Raw genomic sequence first — 22,053 nt, 5'->3', positions numbered from 1 at the left:
GTTGTCCACAGGCGGTGGTGTTAGGGAGCAGCAGTGACAATCTCACCGAGACCACCACATGGTGCTCCATTAATAACCTGCTGAGACTAACTCCTGCTGCTACCTACACACACACAAGCACACACTAACACACACTAACACACACAAATTCAACAAATTCATGCAATAAACACACACACTTTCAAAATGCCATCTTTCTGAGAAATTGCAGGTCATTGTACCTTTCATGGGCTGCAGACAATTTCATGTCCTAATCTGTGTTTCCCACTGAGTGATTGTGTGCATGGCGGTGTTTGTGCATGTGTGTGTCCATGCATCCCAGGAGGCAGTTAGTGTTATTGCAGGTGCATGTGTTGACTTGACCCCCAGAAAATTGGACTGAAATACATGTTTCCAGGATGAGAAGGAAGAAAATGGATTTATAGACAAAGTGAAAAACTGGAAGGGAAGGCGGGGTGGGGGGAGGCAGGAGGGAGCCAAGACACAAGCTGAGGTTGAATGAGGTGAGGCAAGATGCAGCTGAGGGGCTGTTCATGAGCAGGTTTGCAGCAAATTGCTGGAGAGAAAGATATAGAGGGTTGGAGGAGCGAGGGATGAGGGGGTAAGGATGGTGTTCTTACTCTGGTAATGGCGGCATTTGAAGGCAGCTTGCGCCTCAGCTTCTTCTTCCTCACTTCGTCTTCTTCGTCATAAAGATACTGAGAGAGGCGGAGAACAAGGAAAGAGATGGTTTCAGAGTTATTAGGAAGACATTCATACAACAATAGATGAATCAAAAAGAGGGCTGTAATATGCAGGATCATTTATAGTGAGTGGGTTGTTATGGCGGATTGGAACCCCAAAAACTTGACTCTACTCCAATACAGTAAAGTCAAAATAATCACGCAAAACTCTGTGATTTCTCCTGGGTCTAATTTCCTCTGATTGGTGTCGCTATGGTCCCACATTACAGATTGCTACATGGCTAGCACTCCTTAGGAATCCAATAGTAAACCACAATTTTGAACTGCAACCATTTAATCTTCTTCCCTTGACTCTGCCTCGTCTCGCTGCTCTCGCCTTTCAGTAGCTCCCCTCGCCCCTCAACCCGTCACCCCGCACTCTCAGCCTCCCTCTTTTCAGTCTTTTCAATCCCACCTCCAAAGCCTTGTCGCTCCTTTCTTATCTCAACCCACTGTCTGTTCGCTCCTTTCACTTGCGCCTCCAATCTCTCGCACTGATGGGCACCGATTCCCCCTCACATCCTCTCACATAAGCAAAGAGAAGGCACACAATCAAAACAAGGGCTGCTGCCACCATCAGCTGAGCACAAGTCAAAGAGTCCATTCAAGAAAATGTAAGACGTGTCCTTGGCGGGAAGGAAGGTGTCGTCATATTGACATGTATGATTCAAGTGACTAATTCCCAGCATGAATCATACCATCGTCACATTGAGACTATTTTTACAGGCTCAACAATCACCTGAAGCTACATCCAAGATAAACTGATAATCCTGCTTTTGAGAGGAACAGCAGGTCGCCTTGTCCAGGTTGTCACCCAAGGACAGGAAGTGAAGAGGTTGGACAATTACAAGCACCTCAGGGTCTTAAATCAAAAATAAGTCCCACCACTGAAGCCCTCTTCAGCAGACTGTTCTTCCTGAGGATACTCAGGATACATAATTGATTTGAATTGACCTTGTTAAGCTTTTGATGCCTTTGTGTGGATTTTAATTAGCGGGAAAATTAATTGAGAGACATTAAAAAAACGGTTAAATACCTCTTATGTGTTCACAAGTTCAGCCGAGGACTGCATGACAGAAGTGGACAAAGCCACTGAGATTTTAACTCTTGGTTTGTGACACTCAGGTCGACATTTGGACCAAATTTGAAGAAACTCCCTCAAGGTGTTCTTGAGATATCATACTTACAAGAACAGAAGAAGAGAAGATATTTTTGTGTACTTAAACATGAGTGCAGTGAAAACATTTGAAGTGATGGCTACAAAGCAAAGGCCACAAGTTAATAGACCCTGGTTCAGATGCAGACCAGATGCCATTTGATCTGAATGTAGCTTTTACTGCTTTTACAGGAGCAATCTCAGAAGAATGGGAAACTAAAAGACCGATTCTTTGCATTACAAGTGGACCCCATGGCTGTCAGAGAGCTAGCTAACAGCAGCGTTACAGAGACACGATTGAAAATTTGACCCATGTGTATTGCAAGCGGCCACTCAAGGCTGTCGGCTCTTCTTTTTGGTTTTACTTCCTTCAAAGGACTCATGCATTTAATGAAAACTGTTTCTTTAAATGCATGATCATAACTCGTCCAATTACAGCTGCGACAGCTTTCAGCCCCCTGCAACCCCAAATGGGGTAAGCAGTATAGATAATGGACATAATGGATGGTGGTGTACAACTGAGTACATAAATCTTTTAGAGTGACCACTCCTGGTCAGTGAAGGTTCTCAGTCATCCAGGTTATGTCATGAACTGCTTTCGTTTAGTTTGTGTTATGTCACCCGTTTTATTTTCTAGATGTACCCTGTGTTTCAGTCTTGTTTCCTCCCTGAGTGTAGTCTGTGTTTGTTATAAGTTGACCTTATGTCTTCCTCGTGGTTTTAGTGTTTCATGTCTTGTGTTGTATTCCCTGTGTGTGAAGAGTTTCCTGTTTTAGTATTTGGAGCTGCTTCTAGTGTCTGGTCTGGTCTTACTTCCTGTCTTTGTCTGTTTTCCCTCCATTCTGATTTGTGTTCTGAGTGTTTCCACCTGTGTTTCATTTGTCTCCCCGTGATACTATTGCGTTTTCTTTGATGGACTTTGAGTTAGGTACGTTTTTGATTATGAAATATTTTACTTGAAAGTCCGCATTTTGAGTCCTCCTCTGTGTTTCTCCAACCGTGACAGTCATGGTAACCCAAATACTGGAAAACCCAACAGATGATGGCACAAACAATCTAAGATATCGGTTAGATCTGGCCCTCCTAGCATGAGTTAACCTCCCCAATATCATATTTAACTTGAAATGAGAAAATAAAGTACTCCCAATTTAGTGTCAGAATCAAGATTAGCTTGTACTGTCTTTCTGGATTTGACAGCTAGTTTCTAACTATATACAGTTGATGCAGCTACTAGGCTAACTTAAACTGTGTGCTCCTGAATCATAACATCTTCACTTGAGGGAATTTTCTCAACCTGGACCTCTGTAAATTTCACTGAATAGCTTAAATAACTACTACAGAGGAGGAATCTTGAGCCAAGAATCCAAAGACACTTTAAGGACACACATGATGTCATTGTTTACTCTTCTTCTCTGGTAGGCAAATTGACTTAAGCAGGTTAGAGTAACCTGCAGAGTAATTAGCTGCTAACATAAACGTTAGCTCTTATTCAAACACACCTGTCCATGAATGGGGTCATCGCTGCCCTCCGGCTCTGACGAGTAGCTCTCCTCCTCTTCCTCGGAGTAGTTGTCGATGTCTGGGGATCGATCTTCAGAGACACAGATGGGGACATATTAAAAGAGAAGAACAAAAACAGATAGAAAAAGAAAAAAGGACGATATGGTGTTGTGATTCACTCACCAGACATCTTAGCTTTGGGGCCCTCGTGGTCGATGGGTTGGCTGGACAGGGAGTAGACTCGGATCTCTGCGACGGGCACCGAGGCGTCCTTCAGCTGGCTGTGGAGCCCCAGGACTTGGGCGCCCTCACTGGGGTGCTGCATCACCTAGATGAAAAAAAAATAGACAACATTAGAGAGTGAAATTTTACATACACAGTAAAATGTGTACTTGGAAATATTGTGTTATATTTGACTACTTTCTTGTACAATTTGTGTATTGACAATGGAAACTGCGTGAAAATCCACCCAGTTATATCTACATGAAAACCCAGATGGCACATCCTCAACACCAAATCTTCACCTGCTGCCGCCATGTCTCTACCATAGACTGTATAGGTAATGGACGTAGTATCCGTGAGGTCACCGATCTGTTCCTAGGGTTGCAAAATTCTGGGAATTTTCAAAGTTGGAAACTTTCCATGGGAATAAACGGGAATAAACCATGAATTTACCAAATTGAAGGTTGGCTCTTAATAGGGAACTTGAATATAGTTGGGGAAAATATATTTTAGCATAATCCTGACTAAAACAACCAGATTTCATGCAAGTACAGTTCAATATCTATGCTACTCTTCAATCACAAGCACATAGCACACTACTGCTTACTGCAGGGTTATTGAGACCACGCCCCCTACATGCACTGTGCATTCCTCCATCACATGCACACATGATTTCTAGAATCCTGGACCACACTTTTTACAATTTGGAATATTTCCAAAATTCCCAAGCTTAACTTCCCATGGAAATTGTCCGGAAACTTTCCACACCTTTGCAACCCTATCTGTTCCTGAGCGCTGTTTTGAAGCCAATCGTCGGCGGGAGCCATATTGGAAATGCTGAACTCAACCAGGCAGAGTGTGACGTTAAGAGGCAGGGTTTGAGCCTCCTAGCCAACAGCTATGTGTTCCTGCCTATCAGTCCAGCCAGTCATGTCCTTATTTGGGCTAAAACTTGTCGCGTTAGAAAGAATTCACTCCCCATACAGTGTGTGCCGATAGAGAAACTAGCTATGTAGAGCCAAGCCTCAAGCGGATTCTCGGTGAATTGCAGTTTATAACACTTCGGCATGGGCTTCATATTTTGAGACCGGAGGTTGCCGATTTGTCTCTACAGCTTTATTTTGCTCCGGACGCCATCTGCTGTTTAAAAAAGGTAGTGCACTTCATTTTTCATCTCAATTATTTAAATCGACTATTACCGCTGAGTCGCTGAAGAAACTTTAGACCAGTATTCATGAAATAGAGAACTGTATTTTTAACTCTTCGTTTAAAGAAAAAAGAAGGTATAAACACTGGACATGATGTAAACAGCTGCAGAAGAAGAACCAAAAAGAGAAGACAGACTCTGCAGGCTGAGGAAAACACAGAGGGACGGGTTAGACAGCAGCGAGCAAAGAAATGAGTTCAGACGTGAGGCAGATGTTCAGAGGAGGATGATAATGGAACGAGGAGAGAGGAGGAGGAGGCTGAAGAAATAAACAAAAATAGCAGCGTCAGGGATTAACAAAGCAGAAACTGTCACTGACGACTACGCAGAAAACATGAACACAAAATCATTCCTCTCTGCGGCGGCGGCAAACAGCAGCATCACGTCTCCTCTGTGTGTGTGTGAGCATCTGAGTGACATCCAGCCCGTCTCAGCAGTCTGGTCACACTCACAGAGTTAATGAAGTCTGAGCAGCTTATTATGGAGACAGCTTCAGCCACACATTAAAGAGATGTTACTGCTTTACATGTGTGTACTCTGCAGAACCTGGCTGCTGTTAAAACTCAGCGCTGGTTTGAAACATTTCTCTAAACAGAGAGAGACGATTATGCAAATCTGACGAGGCGAAATTTGCAAAGATGTGATACACATATTTAAAAAGAGAGGCGCAGGGTAATTTGAAAAGTGTGATGCTTTTTCCAATCTCATCATCTAAAATGCTTTTTAAAATCCATTAAAAAAAGAGCGCACAGTTAAATTACTGCCTGCGCTGATGCCGAAGAACAGGCAGTGATTTCTTTGTAAGTGTGAGTCATTTCACTTTCAGTTACAGGGCAGCTGCATGTTCTCTTGAAAATGAAAATTTAGCAGATGCTGGTTATCAAATGGAAAATCCTAAAGTTGAATAAAAAAGTCATGTTTGATAAAAATTCATTAAAAATGTGTTAAAAGAAAACAAGATGGTAGCAAAAGCTGTCGACTAATCAATGCGTACTGACAGCTTGAAGCGTCGATTTTAACTCTAAAGTCTCTAAATTTAACATTTAGTATTTTAGCACAGTAATAAACATTTGCAGAATGAATGACTGGAACATTTCAGACCACTGCAATCATCGCCTTTCTACTTCCTGTTTCATTCAAGCTCCTGTGATCAGATCTGTGATTTTTCTTTATCGCTTCTTATGAACTCTGTTTTGATGTGCCGGGGACTACAGATGAAAATTAGCCTAAAGGTTAACTCTGGCATATTTACATGGATGATATGCTGAAATGTTCATTTATATGCACTGTCCCTTTAAAAAAATAGACCACATAATAATAATTTGCTGGACGTTCACTGACATTGATACTGATGCTTCTATATTTTAGCTGTCCCAATGTACACAATGTATTGACAATAACTGCTTATTTTTAAATAAAATATTCATATAACACTAAAAATAAGGACATGGTAAAGTTGTGCAACTGAATGGTTCATATTTGGGGAAATAGTAGTTCTTAACGCCATTTGCCACTTAGACCCAAACGAAGAGAAGACGAAAAAGAAGATTCTGCAGCAGAAGAAGACTACAGCTAGCTAGCTTGCATTTACTACAGTGTGTGGCTTCTGCCACAGCACAAATCATATCGGTGGAGATGACAGGTAAAGACTAGGTATTCTATACGCATTAAAATGAAGTGTTCTCACCAGTTTGGGAGTTTTTTACATGAAGTAAAAAATCAAACGTGGTGTTTGTGGACAACGCGTAAATCAGATTTGCACGCAAGAAAACGGTGAGTTTTTTGTTTGATTGGAAGTTTCTGTCCCAGGGCTGGTGATGTGGTTTCTAAAATATTAGAAACGGTTGATGACATATAAGCATGTCAAATGTGCTTATTAGTAAACTTTATGAAGTAACGTGATGCTCCACTCTCTTTCGTTTCCTCAATTTGACTGACTGTTTTTTTTTCGGCCCACCTCTTACATTTTTCGTAAATTGTGATATCATTATTGAAATTTTTTGGGCCACAATTGCCATGAAGTGAAAATCTGATATCATGGCAGCCCTCTACTCTACGATGAAGAGGAGGGCTCCGGTTTGGACAAAGCTGGCTGGAATTCCTCAACATTTTAAGGGAACTTCATTAAAAGAACTTTGGGAGACGAAGGCAATCAATGGACAAAAGTTCTGTTATCAACCCTTGAGACTGAGCTTCTTTGATGTTTCCATTTTGAGGAATCTGAACTTTATAAGAGTTCAACTTTTCAGACAAAGAACTTTTGAATTCCAAACAGATTCAGCAGTTCGTCCTGACAATACCTGCTGGGTCAGTGAAGCCTGTCATATTACAGAGGCACAACGCCATCAAAATGACATTTCAGATATGAATGTATGATGTGAAAGCCAAGTGTGTCCCCTACAGCATATAATTTATCTGACACACACACGGAGCTCTGGGCCACCATCAGAGTTTAGACTTTTATTGTGCCTTTAAAAGAAAGTGTGTTGGAACCTGTCACACTGATGAGTCTGTATTTGGTTCCTTTGACCTCTTTGGAGCATTTTGAGGCGAACCTGTCAGTTTAAGGAGCTTCATTGATGAAATGTAACTTTTTTCTTATAAGCTGAGATGGCCAACAGGTATCACTGAAGGCTGCAGTGACACTTGTTGAGATAAAAAGGATGATAAGTTTGAGCAGTAAGGATGTTTTGGAAAGGAATACAACAAAACTGAACCTATTTCTTGATTAAGTCCTTGTTTATTTCCTTCTTCGCTCCATAAACCGCTTGGAGGTGAGCCAGTTTGTTCAAGGTGTTCTACACAGTAAATATTTCTGACACCAGCTGCAGACAGAGCCACCAAGAACATGCACATGTGCACACATACAGACACACACCATAAATCACAGCTCTTTTATAAAGGCTTCATATTGTTTGGGAGGGAGAACGAGAGGTGCTTCTTAGAAAAAGAGGCTAAAATTTAATTGGAGGTTTTGATTTATGGCGACTTTTATGGCGACTGAGACGAGAACGCTAGGCCAAAGATCCAAGTCTGACTTTGGTTTTAAAGTGCACTTGCTTGAATTAGGTCTAGATAAAGGTTAAATAAGGGTAAGCACTGAATACGTTATGATTAAAGTTTCAGAAAGACGAATAACGTATATTGAATATTAGATCTGTTTGAGGGAACACCCACTCCTCTACAGTCAAATAACGTTACTCTGAGATTGCACAGATGCAGGAGGCAGAGGCTGCATGTTTAGGGAAATGAGCCTGTGGCCGCTCATTTGTTGGGTCAACAAGCTCAGATCAGCTGGGACGCTTGTCCGGCTGAGGAGACTCCGCTGACTCAACAACTCGCGGCTGACCCTCGGACATGCAGCTCATCCTCCATCTGCTGCTGCTGCTGGATGTGCTTTGTGCTGAAGAAAAGAAACTGCTTCAAGAATTGGCCTGCATGTCAGTATTTTTTTCCTTCATCTATTCTTAAACATTTTACAAGACCAGTAAATAAATCATCCAGTGAGTCACTTAGAAAAAGATTTAAACTGCATTTACAAGATGCTTTAAGCTGTTTGAGGCATTATCAGTGAAAAATGAAAATAAGATTTGTTACAAGAATTAATTATTTAAACCTTTGTCAAATGGATTTTGCATCTCTACTGTTCAAAATGCTTTCTACATTAAATAAGGGACTATACTATACGCAAGGATAGGATACAGTACAATATGATATCATAAAATATGATACAACAGGATACGAGAGGGCAGGAGGCCAAGTCATGTGATTACAATAAGATACAATGACATGCAATAGAATTCAATATGATATAGGTTACAGTACGACATGATAAGATAGCACAAGATACATTACGATACAATATGGTACAATACTGTACGGTACAATTAAATATGAGACGATACAATACCAAACTGTACAGTACGATATGGTAGGATGTGATAATATACAATAAGGTACGAGACGATAAGATACGATACGATACAATACGATACAATACTGTATGGTACAATTAAATATGAGACAATACCATACCATACTGTACGGAACAATACGGTAGGATACGACACGGTACGATAAGATGACATAGAATAAGGTGCGAGGCAATAAGATACGATTCGATACAATACAAAGCAAAACAATATGATAGGCTAGGATACGATACGGTACGGTACGATACGATACAATACAATACGGTATGATACAATACGATGTGGTAGGATACAATAATATACAATAAGGTACGAGAGGATAAGATACGATATGATACAATCACAAGCAAAACAATATGATATGATAGGATACCATACGGTACGATACGACATGGTACAATACGATAATATACAATACGGTACGATACAAAGCAAAACAATATGATTCGATAGGATAGGACTGGATAAGAGACGATACAATATGGTATTGTACGATACGATTCGATACGGTATGATACGATACGATATGATACAATACGATACGACATGACACGACAAGGTAAGATACGGTACTATACGATAATATACAATAAGGTACGAGACGATAAGATACGATATGATACAATCCAAAGCAAAACAATATGATAGGATAGGATAGGATAGGATACGATAATATACAACACGGTACGATACAAAGCAAAACAATACGATTCGATAGGATAGGACTGGATAAAAGAAAAAATACGATATGGTATAGTACGATACGATTCGACAGATACAGTACGATACGATACAATATGATACGATACAATATGATATGACACGACACGGTGCGGCTTGATACGATAATATAAAATACGGTACAAGACGATAAGATACGATACGGTATGATACAAAGCAAAAAAATAGGATAGGAAACAATATGATACAATACGATACAAAACTAACCGATACAGTACAAAACAATGCGATACGATACTTTATACTTTACAATCAATATGATACGATATGATGCAATACGCTACCGTGCGTAGGGATACACTAAGATATGATAAGACAGGGTTCAACATCGTAACATGAGCCACAATTTGATACTATAGGATACGATATGATAGGATACAATTCTGAAATATATTATGTGAAGCAATACGATAAAGTAAGATAATGTACGATATGATAGCTGTGTAGACTCTAATGACATCACACTAACAGGAGTATTGTCAGTTAAACTTCCTTATGTTGATTAGCTGATACACAGTCGGCAAGAATAGCTGACTATTTCGATCATTTCTGACCCCCCCAAAAAAACTGTTTTTCTGTTTTTGCTTTTTTTCCTTTTAGTGAAGTGATGCTTTTAAAATATTGTCTGAAAGAACAAAAATCAACTATATTAAGCTATCATGTTGTATTCTAGAAAAAGTGTAAATATTGTCACTTTTTTGGAACTAAACTCTGGCCATTCACTACTGCTATCATTTTTTTTGCTGAAGAGGAAGAAGAGTAGGAAAACTTCAGTGAGGCTCTGATATTTTCTATTTAGTTTCATTGTTCTGTTTGAGTGTCTGAATCAGGTCGTGATACCTCAGCCATGTTGATGAGTCCCAGAGCCAGGGTCTTGTAGCCCAGGATGGTCCTGTTCTTGTATCTCTTCCGTCGCTGCAGCATGATCTGAAGCTTGTTGGCGTCCCTCTTCAGGAAGTGTGGATACTGCAGGTACACATAAACACAGTCATGAACAAACACGTGCAGAGATAACACACATACGACAGAAACAGCTGAGAGGTGACTGACTCGCTAAACAGGTTCAGACACCGGCTGATAAAGAGATGACATTTGTCTCTCAGGTCGTAGTAATGAGGACAATCTAAGGGCTCGTTGCGTAAGACGTTCACACCCGCTGACCTGTCTCCCGAGTCCTGAAGTGTCGAACCACTTAGTCACATCCGAACTATGACATAACTTGTCGTTACAGATCTGCACCATGAAAAGGTACAATAAACCGGCTCCTGTAGCGAATTTCAAAGCTGTGAAATCACTGAGCAGCTTGGTTTTAATAGGTTTCCTCTCCACAGTGCTGCTGCCGCTGTCTTAAGTTTAATGTATAATGTATAATGTCTGGCTCACTGCGCTCGCTACCATCCAGAGAGAGAAACTCCCTGACCTTTTAGCAGCATTTAGAAACATGGAAATTGAAAAACGTAAATTAGAGCAGAGGAGACCTCAGTGGGAATTACATTAACCGAACTGAGCCTGAATGCACAGAGAGAGAATGTGAAACATTCAATAAGGGCTGATGATGATTACAACACAGAGCATCTCTGATCCAGGGCAGCATTTTTCATGTTCCTATAAGTACAAGAAAATTTATTTGATAAGTTTGCCTTATGAAAAGTTGGGAAAAACACTCTAGATGAATTTAGAACCGTTAAATTACCTGAGGCTGAAAACATTTACAACTTTTCTCATTATTATAAAATATACAAAAGAAGTGCTTTCCTTTTAACTGACTGGTGAAGTGTCTCTCAGGGGTCATACAGAGGTTTTGTCAATTATAATTATTTGTCCTTTTGGGGTTTTTTTATTATGTTTTGGGCATTTTTGTCTTTAATGGATAGGACAGCTGTAGAGAGACAGGAAATGTGGGGAGCAGAGAGTGGGGGAGGACGTGCAGTAAATGGTCGAGGCTGGAATTGAATCTGCAACCTCTGCAGCGCTTAGACCGCTAGGCCAACGGCACCACGATTCTTTGTCCTTACATAAAATTCATTTATATGCCTTTTAAACCCAACAATGTCTCTAAGTTGTCTATCCTAGTTGATTGATAAAGCATTGGATGGCAGAGAATTACCTTCAAGTGAATTCAGATAAGACTGAAGTTCTTATCTCAGCTCCTGACCGTGTTGTTCCAGAGGGGAAGAGAAGCCTTGGGTTTTTGTCCTCTGCTGTTAAACCCTTAGCCTTACGCAATCTAGGGGTCCAAATGGGCCAGGCCCTTAGCCTGGACCAGCATGTGAATAGTTTGGTACGTTCTTCTTTTTATCACTTAAGAAATATCGCCAAACTCAGACCTTTTTGTGTCCACAGCTGAGCTGGAAATTATTATACATGCTTTTGTGTCATCTCACCTGGATTATTGTAATTCTCTCTTTACATGTCTTGGCAATGCATCCCCTGAACCGCCTACAAGTGCTCCAAAATGCTGCTGCTAAACTGTTGACCAAATCATCTAGGAGATGTCATGTTACACCGATCCTCATTTCTTTGCACTGGCTTCCAGTTAAATGAGGATCCAGTTTAAAATTCTTATTGTTGTGTACAGAGTGCTCAATGGTCAGGCTCCAGTCTACATTAGGGAGCTGGTGAAGCCTTATAACTCCAGCAGGACTCTGAGGTCCTCTGATCAGGATTTATTGGTTGTGCCTCGTACCAGGTTAAAAACTAAAGGGGACTCTGCTTTCCAGTTTGTTGGTCCTAAACTCTGGAACAGTCTCCCTCTGGAACTGAGAACTGAGGACCCTGTTGACAGGTTCAAAAAGCAGTTGAAGACCAATCTGTTTAGACTTGTCTTTCTTTAATCTGTCTGTTTTTGTCATGTTTTTGTGTTTATTTGCAATCGCTGTTTTGCCTTTTAATGTTCTTCTATTGTTGTTGTTGTAAAGCACCTTGTGACCTCTGTTCTTGAGAGGTGCTCTATAAATAAATCTTACTTACTTCCTTACTTACATGTAAAGAAACCCAATTTAAAGTGAGACCGGAAAAAGCAACTGCATGTTTGTATGTTTTCAGCCCTCCATGCTGAAACAAGGTTGGACTTTTTGGCGTGGTGTTAAACTGACAGAACTGTTATCGCTCAATCATTTACCTGCTGTGATATTTCAACTGTTAGAAATGACGTAGGTACAGCTATTTATAGATAAAGGAAGTTATTTTTGTACATTTCTGTGATCAAAAAACACATGAACAAAGTCTCTCTTTGCCTTTGACTGACAAGCACCTGACGTGACTGAATCTTTACCTGCAGGGAGAAGGTGAGCTGCAGGTCGGTCTCTGTCAGCCCCGCCGAGGACAGCAGGATCTCGTTGGAGCGAAGGATCCGCTTTGAACCCTGAGTAGGCGACACAGAGAGAGGAGACAAAAGAGAGAACGTCATGATGAGTGCAGGAAAGTTAAGTTGGGAAAGATGGAAAGATTACTTGTTAGCATGCTGAGGCCAACACCAGCAGAGTCAAAAACAATGAACTCTCATCAACCACATGCAGGGAGAGAAGCGTGGGAGCAGAGGAGGTTGAGAATGAGGAGGAGAGTGACTGATAGGAGGGAGGGGAGAGGAAAGATTGGGCATGTGGCAGCAGCAGCAGCATGGAGTGAGAATTACAAGAGCTTACAGTGTATTATGTGCCAGAAACAACAGAGATTTTATTGGTTTACTTAGATAGAAAACAAGATGGAGATGGGGAAAAGTGAAAGCAGGCCAAGGAGGAGGAACTGGGAATGAGGCCAGAGCATTTAACACAAATTCAAACATCTCAAGAGTTTATTGTGTGGCATCGGTTCATTTGAATTCACAGGTTTCTCCAATTATGGACAAGATGGAGAAAGAAAGAGCAGACATGACGAGAGAAAGAAAACAATGAACAAATTTGGATAAACTCCTACATTTCCATCTTACATGTACTTTGTGGAACAACAGCACACCTAATCTGACGCTACCTCTTCCCTGATATGATGTTTACTTATGCACGACTTGGCTTTCCCTGCTGTCAAAAACAGAAGTGACTTATGGGACACGGCTGTGCGGGAGTTTCAGAGAGTGTTTCAGCTGTAAAGAAAGAGAAGGAAGTGTTTCCAGATACAACAACCTGACTCGACAAAACACTGAACGGAAGAACAGGAACAGAAAATGGTCCTCCTTACATGTTAACGTCCACATCCCTGTGCTGGTCACACTTTAATCTGGTCAAGTGGTTATTTGCCAGTTTAAGAGCAGATAACATTTAATTGAATTGGCTGCATGAAACAAACATCATTTGAACTGAGTTAGATGATGAAAAGACTGATAAAATGCTGATAAATTGTCTTAAGTGTTTACTGTGTTTTTTGTTTGTTGTTCCTGTTTATTTTTAATCAATCAATCAGACTTTATTTATAAAACGCCTTTCATACAATGACATTGTAACACAAAGTGCTGTACATAAAAACAAGTTAAAATAGAATACATTTTAAAAAAAGATAAGAGGTATCTTAAAAAAATTACTTTAGCAAAAATGTATACTAAAAAGAAATCTGTTTTTTTAAAAATGTATAAAAACAGAGTTATCGTTTTTTGCAAATGAACTCTTCATATATATAAAATTTAAAATAAAAAAGACCCCCCCATCCTAATCCCAAACAGACCCCACAATCTTAAGGTTAAGAACACAATATATGCAAATAAAGTAAATAAATAAACGGAAAAAAAAGAAGTTGCTGAACGAACTGTAATGAATTTAACTCTGTAAAGCACTTTGAATTACTCTTTGTATGAATGGTGCTTTATAAATAAACTTGCCTTGCCTTGTCTTAACCAACTACAAAGAACTCTATCTCCATTTCTAGTTTAAAATACTGATAAATTGCGCCACTAGATGCCATCTGTCATCTGTGCTTGTTTACATCCAGGTAGTTGAGCAGTAACCATTAACTGGAGCTACAGCCCTGGCTAGAGGTGGATGGCTATGTTACAGCTAAGGCACAACATATCAGGATTTCAGACCTGAAATGATAAAAAATATTAACCATTTGATTAACCAACTAGTACTTCTGGTGTCAGCTAGAGAGGTTGGCGATGTATATGTTGTGTTTTTTTGCCTTTTTGCCTTTATTGGATAGGAAAACTGCAGACAGACAGGAAATGTGGGAACTAGAGAGCGGGGGAAGACATGCAGTAAATGGTAGAGGTCGGGAAACGAACTTGTGACCGCTGCAACAAGGACTATAGCCTCTGTACATGGGGCGCACGCTTAGACCACTAGGCCAACGCCCCCACTCACTCTCCGGTGTCTCTGTGTCTTACTGTAGAAATGTCTCTTACCTGCAGTTTGACTGCGATGACTACAGATGTGAGGTCTTTGTCCAGCTCCTTCAGCATGATCAGCTTCTTCAGAGTCAGATTAAACAACCTGTGGACAAACAGAAAGAAACTGGGATTAGGAGACATTACAGTGTCTTGCAATGTTTGACGAAACAAGAAAAGTATACATTCATAATACACAAGAGCACAAGAGATTAGAGAGTAAACAAAACACAGGGTAGTGTGAAGCTCCTATAGGGCTTTTCATTGTACACTGATACCTGCCATACAGTGGAAGATAAATAATGTATCAGGGATCACTGTGGCACTAAACATCAAGTCAGCAGTCTGCTGTAATTCAATCAATGCAACCAACAGAGGAAACACTTCATCATATAATGACTTTGATGGGAATCATGATGTATTAGAATTTTTCCCATCTATTGAAAATCTCCTCATGTAACAAGATCACCCTTGGAACACGTCTGAAAGGTATTCAAATTTAAACTCTGGTTAATAAATAAAATTGGGGTCGGTTTGGCCTTTCGGCTACATCTTGTGCCCCAAGACCGGAGGCTATAGTCCTAGATGCAGGCGGCATGGGTTCAATTCCAACCTGCGGCCCTTTGCTGAATGTTATTCCTTACTTTACCCCAAAGTTTCCTGCTCCATCTGCTGTCCTGCATTTAAAGCCCCAAAATAAGCGTAGAAGTTAACAAGAGATGGAATTAAGACGGGCCTTTAGCCTCCTAGCATACAGCTACATGTGACCACCTGTCAGTCAGCTCACCATGACTCCAGTTTTGTAATCTAATGCAAAACTCTCAGCCTTAAAATCAAAAAAGGACGAGCCTTAGAAAAATTTGGACCTCCAAATAGTTTGTTCAACTACACAAATGAGCCATTGGGACCTGAATGGGCTTTATTTGGCTTTAGGAACCAGCCTCAAGTAGCCACTCAAGGAACTGCAGTTTTTTGCCCTTCCGCATTGGCTTAAACTTCCAACACCTGAGATTGCCATTTGATTTTATCAAGATAATCTTGATAACTCAGTTCATTCTGGGTAAAATTGTCGCTCAGCTGCCCAAACTGCAGTACATGTATGATGTCATTGCTGAAAACCAGCTTTTCACATTGATAATGTGTCATCTCCACTTTCTAACTCTCCGGTGCACCATTAGCCGGGGCTGAAATGAAATAAGAGTCACTTGAAAAAGCCTTAAGTGTAGCTTTGTGTAAAGAAGAAAAAAAAAAGATTCCATTCAGCCCACATTGGACTGAAAACACTTTGCTATTTCTGTAAAAGTGTCCTTCTCCAACTGAAGCCAACACTTGCGTCAGCGCACAAACACACATAAAAATACATTGGCTGACGTCCATCTGAGACACATTGAAGAAACAAGAGTAAGAGCATCTTGCATCTGAGCAGTAAGTTTCCTGCCCCTTACCATTCAAACGGAGGCACAAACTGCTCACAGAGAGAGATGTTTGAAATGTTGAATAACGCACAAGATGGCTTTGATGCTTTAAAACCTTCTGGAAATATGGCTTGAAACAGCAATTATGCATGCTGGTAATGTTACTAGTTTCGTTACTGAAATCTACATTACTATAAATAAAGTGTACTTTAGCCACGATGCCTATTTTAAGCTAGCTGGTGCTTGTTAAGCGTATTACCTAGTGCTACAATACCACACACACGTTAAACACCAGCAGCCAGAAATAGCCTCAACAGCCTTAACTCAACTCCTTAAACCAAAAAATGACACTGAAGTTAATCAATTAAATGACTGCTGCTATCCATGGTTGGCCAACATATGATATTCACACTAGGTGTAAACAACCAAACAGCTGCCATACAGTCAAAGTTAGAGAAGAGAGAAAATATTAATTTCAAGTGGTCCTTAAAAGATGTCAAAATTAAAACTATTTCTACATGTTTAGCGGTCAGCTTATAAAAAGCAACAATAGCTGAGATGCCGCTTTTAAGCTAGTTAGTGCTAGCAATGTGAGTGTTATAGTATCACCAAGCTAAACTCCTTTCCAACAATTATCAATCAAAGCAGAAATTACATCATCAATAGCCTGACTAAACCTTGCTACTAAAAAAAAAAAGTTACATTTTGACATTCAACACTGGTAGCTAACTGAGCCCAAAGTGCATTCTAATGCTATTTGTAGCTAAATAGCTGCCATCTGACTTCAGTTTAGGGACTAGTTTAGGGACACACATTGTTTCTGTAATAGACACCTGACTTGCTTACTGATAATGAATGCTTTGGGAATATTCTGTATAGTAATATTAATAATACAGCAAGCATATTGGATTGAATTGAATTTAACTAAAAATCCCCAAGCACTACCATGTGCAATTCAATCCCAAAGCCCTGACCCTTAATGTTTCATTATTGCATCATCAAGTCACAAATGACTATGTGTAAGATTTCCACTCTTTATTCTATTAACACTATAGCTGCTCTTTGTCTCTGTGGTTTTTAATGTTAAACTTTTGCACACTGTCTTGGCAACACGTTGCTCATTCATGTACAAGCTATAAAGCCTTTTTCATGTACCAAAAAATATTTTTGTAATAATAATAATAATAATAAATTTTATTTAGAAGCGCCTTTCAGAGCACTCAAGGTCGCTTTACAGACAGATAAAAAACACAATAAATAAAAGAACACGATAAGATAAATAAAAACAACAAGCAAAGTAACACCAAGTTAAAAATGAAGCAGTGGAAATTAAGCAGGGAATGCAGTTTGAAACAGATGGGTTTTGAGTTTTGATTTGAAGAGGGGTAGTGAGTCAGAGTTTCGAATGTCCGCTATTTATTTTATATAAAATTCTTAGAGTATAATATAGTTGAATAGATATTTATTGTCATTGTTGTGAAACAATAAAAGGCAGTGTAGCAGCTCTTCAAAATAGCAGCAAGCTAAAGAAGTTAACATTTAAAATAACACAATAAATAATGTAAATAAAATCAAGGCACAATAAAATAATAAAATGAGTTAAGAAAATAGAAAACCGAGCTGTTTCTAATATTAATTGCACTGTTGTGTCTGTACAGATGTATACACTGATCATATAAATAGAGTTTTAAAATTATAAAGTGCAAATACTGCTGTGAAAGGGGTGAGGTCGATTTTGGTTTTATTACTCTCCAAACACGGTCTCTTCTGGGGGAATGGGAGGAGGGCACACTCACTGTCTTAACAGCTTGTGGAAAGAAACTATACTCTAACATTATCATGTTGAAGCTTCTTGACAGCAGGGGTAATGCATGCACTTTATTTCCTCCTTTTTTGGTCTATATTTTTTAGTCCAAATGAGCCAATAACACCAACAAAATGTCTACTTGGAAATAAATATTCTGTAAATGATCACCTGATTGCTTATATAAAAGTCTCTTATGGGTTTGGGTTTCCAAAGGCTTTAAAAGAAGTGATGTGCATTTGGAGAAAGGAGACACAAATACACCCAAACAGCAGCTGTGCAGCCAGGGGTCAGCCTGTTCAATAATTCAACCCCGGGGATTAAGAGACAGAAAGTAAAAGACTGAAACAGACCTGCAGGAGCCTGCTGGGGGAAATCAGAGATAAAACAAAGGGGTAATATAAGAGAAAGTGATAGACTTTCATGTCAAAGAATGATCAGCAGGGAAGAGGCAGAGACAGACGGGCTAACAAAGGACCAGAGAGAGGGAAAAGACAAAGACGACAGAGAGGGAGATGGAGGGAAATGATAAGAGATGTAGAGACAGTGATGAATACAGAGAAGAGGGAAACAAGCAAGCCGACGGAAAATGAAGACAGAGAGGAGATGAAGGGGGAAGGAGACGGTGAAATTGTGGGACACAACGACAGAGAGGGGAAAGATGTGGGGATGACAGAAGCTGACACAAAGAGTTGAGATAGATTAAATGTCTGACATGGTGAGATTAAAAAAGAAAGAGTGGTTTATCATTCAGGAGAGGAGAGGAGAGGAGAGGAGAGGAGAGGCATGCAGTATTTATTCTGAGTTGTTATTACTGTGAAAACATCAAACTAGATTTTAATTTTTAATTTGAGGGTTGAAGAGATAAAAGTTGAATAATGACGGGCAGAGAGATTACATCTTTGAACAAGGCTGTTTCCTGCCTCATATCAGCAGTACACATGGAAGAATGTAAATAAATTAATGGATATGCAAGACTAGTTTGTTGTGTAAGAGACAAAATGATAATATCCAGTTTACAGTTAAGTATCAAGTAAAGACGGCTTATATTTGCCAGTTAAACTTCTTAAATGTCAAAAATGTACTGCTTGTTAAACCGTGCAATACCCATTCCACTAGAAAACCATAACAGACATAGTGATGAAAATAGTACTCTGTTCGATAATCACAGTGACAATGAAAGTGTTCTGCTTTGAAAATGTCACCATCAAAACTCTTAACAAAAAGTTAAGTGTGAAAATGATAAAATCTTACTGGTGTTAATTACTTGCTGTGCAAAAGGGTACAATTAGGGCCACAACCAAAATTTTGAACATACACTGCATTCCTGAAAATTTTCCTAGCATTTTCCCACGTGTAGTGTTGTGCAAGTTCACAAAAAAATTCACTAGTTCATGGCTCATTTAAAAAAAAATTGGGGGCGCGGATTTGGCCTAATTGTTAAGTTGCACGTCCATATAGCAGGCAGCCAAGGTTTGATTCCAGCCTGCGGCTCTTTCCTGCATGTCGTTCACCCACTCCTACGCTATCCACTTTCCTCTCCTCTGTCAAAAAAAGGTGTAGAAAAAAGCCTCAAAATATATAACTTAATTTTTTTGGGGGGGGACTAAAGTTCATGTTCCAAAAAATGAACAATTTCACATTAATGTTTTTAGCTGCATCTATATTCTGTTTTCAGTAGAGCCTCCTATACTTCAGTCCCCAGCCCTTAATCACTGATATTTACTTAACTACATGAATTACTGTATCCTACTCTATTCCAATAAACAGGTATTAAGTGTGAAAGACAAGAAAATCTGCAGCTATCTAAACTAAGAAACCCTCCTCTAACTCTCCAACCTGTTAGCTGAATATTTGGATCCAATTTTAACGCCCCAATTCACAGGAAAGAGCCCCAAAAATAGAAGAGCTAAGGGAAGAGAAACACTGAACCAACAAAGACTACTAAGAGTGAACTATTCCTCATCTTCAAAAAGCTTAACCTCTCTAAAACCATACCAGCTTGTTTGGTTCTGTCCTGATTTGTTCATTAAACTCCTTCAAATGTTCACAACAGCTCATTCACAGGTACCGCTAACTACATCTGGATTACTTGACGCATTTAAGCCATGCTGAATGCTGGTCGGGTTAACCTTACTTCAGCTACAGTAAACGCAGCACTCGGTTACTCTCGCTAACTATCAATACACGGATACTGCTGGAGTGTAAGCGGCTGTTCTCTGCCTCCAGAGTGACCGACATTCATGTTCACCAAAATATGAGCACGTTCGTTTCGCCCTGGTGGATGGCATGGGTGAACACAAATATGTCTGAATCTGAACCCAACCTTTTTCCAACAGTCCTCTGAGTAAAAAGTCTGTAAGTTAGCGTGAGTTTGTGCGCTAACACAGCAGGTAATTCTCCACATTTACTCTTTACTGCTCACTTCAGTTGTCTGGATTGCATTTTCAACTGCTTGGATTGCATCCTTACACATGTTAAAGTGATATTAAAACCGAAACAGTTAAACACCTGCATGCTCTACCTATATGCCACTCCTCACCTAACCTAATGGAGTATTCTGACACAGACAGTTTCTGCTTGTGAGGGAGGCAAAGTCCTAAAAATGTCATGACCTGAGTGTCTGGAAGTTGTTTCCCGAGGGTAAAATACTATCACTCTTTGATCCCTGCCAGAAAAGAATAGAAAAAAGCAATCAACCCAATCAATAATGGACACGATGGCTAAAAGCGCAACAGAGATCTATAGTACAGACAGGGCAGGGATTTATAAGTGACATGTAAGTGCTGAAACACAAACCTTAATACAACCTTTAATGACAACTCCAAAGATTAAAGGCAGACACAGTGGTCAGAAAAATTGTGTCCATTCTCCCATCCCTCTCTCCTCACCTGGACTGCCCTCCAAACCCCCCTCTACCCACTCACAGCCTTTCATCCTTCTTTCAGCGCTCACATCTCAACAGTGAAATGGACTAGCGGCCCCGACTGCTGATGCAACCGCTGCAACACTCAGCGACAAACACCCGGGGCGTCTCTCTCCGATGTCCTGAGGCGTTCTGAAATATGAAAGTGTCCAGGAGAGGCTGAAGCTATGAATAAAAACAAATCAATTTTTTCTCCTTTGATAGAAAGGGCGGCTAAGTGCAGCTTCTGCGTACACCTGCTGGATGTGAGTGGATGAATCAAGGTGGAGAGGAGGCAGAAGAGGGTGGGTGCCAGAGGTCGATTTGGGATGGGAGTGAAGCACCTGAGCTAAGCCATTAGGGAGGCAGGGGGGGGGGGAGAAAATGGATAGTGATTAAGAAGTGAGTCAGACTGGATTCAAGAATCAAAGACAGAGTGGAAAGAAGAGTCAGAGAAGAAAATCAAAACCACGTCTCTCTTTGTTTCACAGAGAAAAAGAAGACCGTGATAAAACTACAAAATAAAGGCACAGCTGAGAGGCTGAAACTGGAGCTGTCATCACTAAATGACCTAAATAAGTGTTTTGTTATTGAAGTGGCAGATTTCTTTGTACCGATACGATGACACATTTTCAGCTGCTGTGCTTGGGAAACTTAGTTAATTTCAAAAAACTATCGTGACTGTCTCTGCTGACTCTCTCCATACAGACGTGACTATCCTACCCCTGCTGCTCTTTTGCTTAGAGACGCCGGATCCAGACTGTCTGGGCTCGGCGCTTAGAGGGTATAAAGCCAAAACCCAGTCTCTCTCTCTCTCTCTCTCTCTCTCTCTCTCTCTCTATCTCTCTCTCTCTCTATCTCCACTTTTTTTCTTTGTTACTCCCTGACAACACTCCACCCTTCATCGTGTCACACATCCACATTTACGTCACTGACTTCACTGTCTAACACACTCCATGTTTAAAGTTATTTCTTCAGTTGTTGTTTTTGGACAATCAATAATTACAAATTACAGTCAATTTTCGTGTCCTTGCATGTTTGTCATGGCCCTTTAGCCAGGTTATGACCATACATCTAATTTGGTTCACAGTATGTTAGCTAAAACTGAAATTAGCTTACAGTAACCTTAGCTGACAGC

At 40.1% G+C, this 22,053-nt stretch overlaps 1 protein-coding gene across 1 annotated transcript in view; it reads right to left on the bottom strand.

Annotated features, from left to right (window-relative positions):
- The window catches only part of LOC117807537 (phosphofurin acidic cluster sorting protein 1-like), a 100,213-nt gene that overhangs the window by 27,968 nt on the left and 50,192 nt on the right, over positions 1-22,053 (bottom strand). The window contains exons 2-7 of the mRNA XM_034676856.1: positions 14,810-14,897; positions 12,755-12,844; positions 10,321-10,446; positions 3,562-3,706; positions 3,378-3,469; positions 621-698 (exon numbers count right to left, since the gene is read on the bottom strand). Of these exons, the coding sequence (XP_034532747.1) occupies positions 621-698; positions 3,378-3,469; positions 3,562-3,706; positions 10,321-10,446; positions 12,755-12,844; positions 14,810-14,897 (619 nt within the window). The remainder of the gene's footprint in view (positions 1-620; positions 699-3,377; positions 3,470-3,561; positions 3,707-10,320; positions 10,447-12,754; positions 12,845-14,809; positions 14,898-22,053) is intronic.

Source organism: Notolabrus celidotus, chromosome 23 (assembly GCF_009762535.1).
Source record: "Notolabrus celidotus isolate fNotCel1 chromosome 23, fNotCel1.pri, whole genome shotgun sequence".
Taxonomy (NCBI): Eukaryota; Metazoa; Chordata; class Actinopteri; order Labriformes; family Labridae; genus Notolabrus; species Notolabrus celidotus.
This window is presented reverse-complemented; position numbering and strand designations above follow the sequence as displayed.